General features: G+C 58.5%; 1 protein-coding gene across 1 annotated transcript; it reads left to right on the forward strand.

Annotated features, from left to right (window-relative positions):
* The first annotated feature begins 252 nt into the window (after positions 1 to 252).
* SELP (selectin P (granule membrane protein 140kDa, antigen CD62)) lies at positions 253 to 7,108 on the forward strand. Its single transcript, XM_009702405.1, has 14 exons — positions 253 to 640; positions 738 to 845; positions 956 to 1,138; positions 3,420 to 3,605; positions 3,740 to 3,925; positions 4,059 to 4,244; positions 4,378 to 4,563; positions 4,697 to 4,882; positions 5,011 to 5,196; positions 5,634 to 5,819; positions 5,989 to 6,174; positions 6,327 to 6,446; positions 6,850 to 6,880; positions 7,054 to 7,108. Exons 1-14 carry the CDS (start codon positions 253 to 255, stop codon positions 7,106 to 7,108), a joined length of 2,373 nt encoding a protein of 790 aa, XP_009700707.1.
* The last annotated feature ends 424 nt before the right edge of the window (positions 7,109 to 7,532 follow it).

Genomic DNA, 7,532 nt, shown 5'->3' on the forward strand with positions numbered 1-7,532 from the left:
CCCTGTGCCATCCCCCTCTGTGCCACCTCAGCTGCTTCTGCCATGCCTGATCCACCCACATCTCCATGTACTCTTAGAGCCCCATTCTCACCCACACTTGTCCCTTTGTCCCATCCCCTTGTCCAGCTGGTCGCTGGCATCTCTTGACCCTGATGCCAGCCCTAGCCCACCCTCATGTCCCAAGGGATCCTATCCCTGACCTGGCCCCCATCCTTTCTGCGTCAATCGCGGACCTCATCCTCTCTCGCAGGCATGGTGATGCAGGTGGAGGTGGGTGCCTGGACGTACCACTACAGCGACCAAGGGGACTACACATGGGAGCAGGCCAGGAACTACTGCCAGACCTTCTTCACTGACCTGGTGGCAATCCAGAACAAGCGGGAGATTGAGTACCTCAACGAGAGCCTGCCCTTCCACGGGCGCTACTACTGGATCGGCATCCGCAAGCTGAGTGGCATCTGGACCTGGGTAGGCACCAAGAAGGCGCTGACGAAGGAGGCGGAGAACTGGGCAGCCGGGGAGCCCAACAACCGCCGCTTCAACCAGGACTGCGTGGAGATCTACATCAAGCGTCAGCGGGAGTCGGGCAAGTGGAACGACGAGCCCTGCAACCGGAGGAAAAAGGCACTGTGCTACCAGGGTGAGTGGGGAGACTGCAGAATAGACCTGCATTGGGTGGGCTGGAGACCTCGGCAGGGTGGCAAGTGGCTCCTGATGACCCTCCTCTGTGTGTGCAGCTTCCTGCAAGCCCTTCCCGTGTAGCCGGCGCGGCGAGTGTGTGGAGACCATCGGGAGCTACCGCTGTGAGTGCTACCCTGGCTTCCATGGCCCTGAGTGCGAGGACGGTGAGCCATCCATCCCCACCCCTCCCTCCCTGCTGGAGAGTCTGAGCCCCGGCGGCAAAGCACAAGTTCGTTGTGCTCCTAACGGGCTGGTGGTGCTGCATCCCTCCCAGTTGTGCGGTGCACCGAGCTCAAGCCCAAGGGAGCACGCATGAACTGCAGCCATCCCTATGGAGACTTCAGCTACAACTCCACCTGCGTGTTCGGGTGCCAGGAGGGGTTCGAGCGGCGAGGGGTGGGCACGCTGCGGTGCCTGGCTTCCCAGCAGTGGTCAGCAGACATCCCCACATGCACAGGTAGGGCTTGCCAGGGGCCGGGGGTCTCAGGGATGTGGCACTGATGCTTTGGGGGGGCCAGCCCTGTGTGCCCAACGCTGCTCAGGCAAGCAATGGGCTGGGTTTGCTGTGCCCCTGCCCTTCGGGGAAGCAGCTCCCGGTGCTGTATGCGGGGAGCAGCTCCCCAATAAGGCTGCGATGGGCAGAGCCGCTGTGAACTCTGGATAAGCCCTCTGCTCTCCCAGCTGTCCCAGTGCTCTTACTCACTGTCCTGAATCCCACCCAGGCACCAGCACCCTGTGTGCACAGAGCACACAGGCAGGATGGTGTCTTGGCACCTCCATCACCCCAGTAGCACCATCTCCATCTCCCCAAGCCCATCCCAATCTACTTTGGGAAGAAGCTCGGCATCTTGAGGGTCCTCAGAAAAGAGCAAAGGGGGGCTGCCGTCCCACAGCTGGTGGAAGGCTGTATCATGGCATGGCTGGGCCACCTTAAGCAGGGGTGAGGACCCATGAGATGAGGTTAGATATAAGCTGGGAGGGACAGAGTGGGGCAGGAAGCCACAAAGGAGAGAAAGTTGTGGTATGTGACGCTGCAGGGGCAAGGAAAGTTTCCTGTCAGCAGCTGAAGGGTTTGCAGCCAGGCACCTGGCACCCCAGAGAGGTGCTGGGATTTTTTGAGGGGTGAGTGTGCTCTGCTCCACCTTCCCTGTGCTGCTGCATGGTGCATCTGCAGCCTTGCACAAGCATGAGACGAGTCCAGGACTGAAGCAGACATGGGACACAACTGGGGACTCCCTGTTCTGGGAGACCCAGGAGGGAAAGGTTGGGGGTGGGCAGGGTCTCTGTATATATATTTTAAAAAAAAAAAAAAAAAACCTTGAAGTTAGTGCTGATGATGATGCCTGTGCTGGGTGGGCCTGTGGTACAACCTGGGGCTTGCTTTAGGCAGCTGAGACCAGCAAAGCCCTCTGCAGTTAAGGGGAACAGGCACGGAGATGCGATGTGACTGTCCAGTAGTCAGAGTCCCCAGCGGTGGCAGGGTCAGTAGCTGGTTCCCAATTTTTTGGAAGTCCTCCCCAGGCAAGCTGGGGCTGAGCCTGCCTGCTCCAGGCTTTTGAAGTTCCCAACGGCTTACTTTCCCAGCTCATTGTTTTTTACTGCTGGCTGTATGTATGATTGATTTTTCTTTTTAGCAAAGAATCAAATGAGTTGGTCGGTTGCCTTTGGTGATAACAAAGCTGCATTAGCAAGCATTGCCAGCTGCGTTTACTCCAAAAACAAGTAGAGGCTCCTGCTGCAGTGAGGCTGGCAGTGCTGCAGGCACCATGAGGGAGGAGGGTGCCTGCCCCGTCTGCCTGTGGCCGTCGTGTGCCCCTGAAAGGGGCCGGGTCGATTGCTCCCACCTGCATGGCATGTTCGCCTTCAACTCCACCCGTGCCTTCTCCTGCCAGGAGGGGTTTGAGGTGATGGGAGCACAGAGGCTGCGGTGCATGGCCGGTGGGGTCTGGATGGGGCCCCCCTCACGCTGCGAAAGTAGAGCCCGGGCTGCCTGCTGGGAGGTGCCTCAGTGCTGGGTTTTGGGGCCCCGATAGACACCTCCGGGGATTTTGTGGGAAACCAGGGTTGCCTGTAAAATAGCTGTGAAAGGAAAAGTCTCCCAAGGACAGTGTTTGGTGTCAGTCTGAAAGCAGAAGGTGCAATGAATGGGGTCTGTCTCACCCAGGCTGGGTGCTGATGATGTTAGAGGTCCTCCTGGCATTAACCTGCGGTGGTCCTGCAGGCAGCAGAGCTGCTCGCCCCAGCAAACATTGGGCGCTGCCCCGGCATGCAGCAAAGCACACCCTGGGCACAGCCTGGGGAGGCTGGCACACAACCCATGTATCCATCGCAGTCATCCCATCCCAGTCCCCTACAGCCCCAAAGCCATCTGGGTGTCCTTCACCCTGCCGCTGTGACAAGATGGAGGCAGGTCTCTGCTCCAATCCAGGGAGGGAGGGGAGTAGGACTGCAGCAGCTGTGGTCCTTCATCCCAGGGACTGTGGCCCGGGGTAGTGCAGGGGATAAATGGTTCTGTCAGATCAGCAAATGTGTCCCCCCCAGGAAATCATTCAAATGGCAGAAAAATCATTGTACCAACTACGTTACCACTGTTTTCAAAGAGGTGAGACTTGTCTGGGTGAGAAAGGCAAATCAAAGACATATCACCATTGATTTGGTTTTGTTTGATTGGGATTCAGCCCTATTCCCCAGATTTAACTTCATCTGTCCTGCCTCTAAGACGTCCTCTCCCATTGCAGCCATCACCTGCCCAGTGCTCAGCGCACCTGACAGAGGAGAGCTGAACTGTTCCCACCTCCACGGGAACTTTGCCTTCGGCTCCACATGTGCCTTCTCCTGCCAGATGGGGTTTGCACTGATGGGGTCAGAGCTCCGCGAGTGCACGGCCACAGGGACGTGGACTGGGGATGCCCCACGCTGTGAAGGTAGAGCTGCTGCTAGAGCTCAGGGTGTCATTGGCCTTGGGGTGACACTAGGATGTTCCCCAGGCTCTCAGTTCTAGCAGTTTAGTCTCCCAGTCCCCAGGCTCCTGCTTGAAGCGTGCCTTTTTGCTCCACAGCCATCACCTGCCCAGTGCTCAGTGCGCCAGACTGGGGAGAGCTGAACTGCTCCCACCTGCACAGGGACTTTGCCTTCGGCTCCACGTGTGCCTTCTCCTGCCAGATGGGGTTTGCACTGACAGGGCCAGAGAGCCGCGAGTGCACGGCCATGGGGACCTGGACTGGGGACTCCTCGCAATGTGAAGGTAGAGTTGCTGCTCAAGGTGTCACAGGCCTTGGGATGACCCTGGGATGTTCTTGGGTGTCTTGGTCCTTTCATTCCAAGTTTCGCATCATAGTCCCCAGACCCCCGCTTGCAATGTATTTCTATCCCTGCAGCCATCACCTGCCCAGTGCTCAGCGCACCAGATCGAGGAAAGCTGAACTGCTCCCACCTCCACGGGGACTTTGCCTTCGGCTCCACGTGTTCCTTCTCCTGCCAGACGGGGTTTGTGCTGATGGGGCTGGAAAGCCGTGAGTGCACAGCCATGGGGACCTGGACTGGGGATACTCCACGCTGTGAAGGTAGAGCTGCTGCTGGAGCTCAGGGTGTCACTGGTCTTGGGGTGACACTAGGGTTTTCCCCAGCCTCTTGGACCCAATAGTTTAGCCTTGTAGTCCCCAGGCTCCTGCTTGAAATGTATCTCTATTTCTGCAGCTATCACTTGCCCGGTGCTCAGTGCTCCAGACCGAGGAGAGCTGAACTGCTCCCACCTCCACGGGGACTTCGCCTTCAGCTCCATGTGTGTCTTCTCCTGCCAGACAGGGTTTGCACTGACAGGGCCAAGGAGCCGCGAGTGCACGGCCATGGGGACCTGGACTGGGGACGCCCCGCGCTGTGAAGGTAGAGCTGCTGCTAGAGCTCAGGGTGTCACTGCCCTTGGGGACCATTCTAGTGTCACCCCAGCCTCTTGGTCCCAGCAGTTTAGCCTTGCAGTCCCCAGGCTCCTGCTTGGAGTGTGTCTCTACCTCTGTAGCCGTCACCTGCCCGGTGCTCAGTGCTCCAGACCGAGGAGAGCTGAACTGCTCCCACCTCCATGGGGATTTCACCTTCGGCTCCACATGCACCTTCTCCTGCCAGATGGGGTTTGCACTGATGGGGTCGGAGAGCCGCAAGTGCATGGCCACAGGGACGTGGACTGGGGATGCCCCACGCTGTGAAGGTAGAGTTGCTGCTCAAGGTGTCACAGGCCTTGGGATGACCCTGGGATGTTCTCTGGTGTCTTGGTTCTCTCACCCCAACAGTTTAGCCTCCAGGTTCCTGCCTGAAGCTTGCCTCTTTGCCCTGCAGCCATCGCCTGCCCAGTGCTCAGTGCACCAGACTGGGGAGAGCTGAACTGCTCCCACCTCCACGGGGACTTTGCCTTCGGCTCCACGTGTGCCTTCTCCTGCCAGATGGGGTTTGCACTGACAGGGCCACAGAGCCGCGAGTGCATGGCCACAGGGACATGGACTGGGGATACCCAGCGATGTGAAGGTAGAGTTGCTGCTCAAGGTGTCACAGGCGTTGGGATGACCCTAGGATGTTCTCTGGTGTCTTGGTCCTCTCATCCCAACAGTTTAGCCTTGTAGTCCTCAGGCCCCTGCTTGGAATGTATTTCTATCCCTGCAGCCATCACCTGCCCGGTACTTAGCGGACCAGATCGGGGAGAGCTGAACTGCTCCCACCTCCACGGGGACTTTGCCTTCGGCTCCACATGTGCCTTCTCCTGCCAGACGGGGTTTGCACTGATGGGGCCAGAGAGACGCGTGTGCACAGCCACAGGGACATTGTGAAGGTAGAGCTGTTGCTAGATCTCAGGGTGTCATTGGCCTTGGGGGTCACACTCGGATGTTCCCCAGGCTCTTGGTTCCAGTCGTTTAGTCTCCCAGTCCCCAGGCTCCTGCTTGAAGTGTGCCTCTTCACCCTTGCAGCCATTAACTGCTCAGCACTGGCCGCCCCCAAGATGGGCCAGGCTGCCTGCTCCCACCTCCATGGGGACTTTGCCTTCGGCTCCACATGTGCCTTCTCCTGCCAGATGGGGTTTGCACTAACGGGGCCAGAGAGACGCGTGTGCACAGCCATGGGGACCTGGACTGGGGACTCCCCACACTGTGAAGGTAGATCTTGTGATTAGACATGTATCTGGAAGTGCTCTGTTGTGGCAGACTGCTTCCCCTTAGCAGCCCCGTCCATGGCAGCTCATCCCCTGGCTCCCCAGCCCACATGTCCCCATCCCATCACCATCAGTCCTGTCCTATTGACGCTACTGCTGTGCTTGATTTCCAGCCATCAGCTGCCCGGTGCTGAACCCTCCCAGCAGAGGCCAGCTGAGCTGCTCTCACATACACGGGAACTTCACATACAACTCCACATGCGCCTTTTCCTGCGAGGAGGGATTTGTTCGGATGGGAGCAGAGGTGCTCCGGTGTGCAGCCACAGGGAACTGGACCAGGCAGCCCCCTGTCTGTGCAGGTACGGTGGGACCCCCTGCTTCTCTAGCACTGGGGGTATCCAGCCTCCTGCAGCACATCTTGAACGATGTGGTGGGAGGTACCCCAGCAGCTTGGGTGCTGTGAAGGCCTTCTGACAACTTTCTAACCTGTGGGTCTGCGGATCTGTTTCAGAGGACGGTGCCTTCTTAAAGCAAGTCCTGGCTTACAGCAGCGGCACGGCTTTGGTGGTAGCTGGCGTTGTGCTCTCTGGGATGCTCATTGCCTTCCTTGCCAAGCGGCTCAGCGACAGAGGTACAGAAACGCCTCCCGCAGCCCACCATTGCTTTGGCTAGGGGCTCTCAGGCAAGGTGGTTACAGAATCCCAGGGAAGGGCAGGATGATCAGAACAGTTTAACAGTGTGACTGTCTTAATCCACTTATTTGCTGTGAGTTGCTGGGTCCTTGGCAGTTTGTCCAGCTGTAAGTGTCAGCATCCAGGTTTGGAGGGCAGAGCCAGAAAAACACCTTCATTATGAAGGGGAAGCCAGAAAATGCTTCAGCCCCCACCCCGCCCCGCTCCATCCCATGCTTGTGAAACTCAAATTCAATTTCAGATGCTGCTCCTGCAGCTTCTCATGTTCTTCACTAAATAGAACTGGTTATTTCTTTTCTATCATCTGCTCTATCCCTGTGGACACTTCGATGCCATTATCAGAGGAGAAGAAGAAGCTCCTGAACCCCACCAGGTGAGAGTCGCGCTCTGCCGGAGGGTGGCTCTGCCCTGTGCCCATCACAGCCCTGCGATCACCCTGCTGTCACCCAGATCTGCCTGTGTGAGGCTGCTTCAGGGCTGACGGGGCTGTGCTAACCCCTGCCCTTCACACTCCTGCACTCTGACACCCTTGCATTTGTCTTCCAGTGACCTAGGATCGCCGGGCATCTTCACCAATGCAGCGTATGATGCCAACCTGTAAGGTGAATGCCGGCAGGATGCCTGCAGCACCCTGTGCTCTTGCAGCATGGTGGAAGTGTTCCCCCCACCTGCTTCTGCTGGGAGTCACTCGTGGAAAATTCACCTGGGCAGCTATCCTCCTGCCTGGGGTGCTCCCAGGCGGGGACACCCCTTGGGAGAAGGAGGGGGGGGACCCACCTGCTTTTGCGCTGCACTGAAGCGGGTAGGCTCTCCTGCGCTTCCAGCCTGGCCGTGACCAAAACCCACCACGTTCCCCCGGTGCTGCAGACCCAGCGGGAGCTCCTGCCGGGGCCTAGAGGGACTCCGTGCCTCCGGCTGCAGGCCAGGCCAGCGCTGCCAGTGGAGACAGCACCCACGCTGCGTGCACACCCACACACACCCCCCGCCGGGGAGTGGAGCTGCCTTTTTGCACCACCCACGCAGGA

This window comes from Cariama cristata, unplaced genomic scaffold (genome assembly GCF_000690535.1).
Source record: "Cariama cristata isolate BGI_N322 unplaced genomic scaffold, ASM69053v1 scaffold10116, whole genome shotgun sequence".
Classification (NCBI taxonomy): Eukaryota; Metazoa; Chordata; class Aves; order Cariamiformes; family Cariamidae; genus Cariama; species Cariama cristata.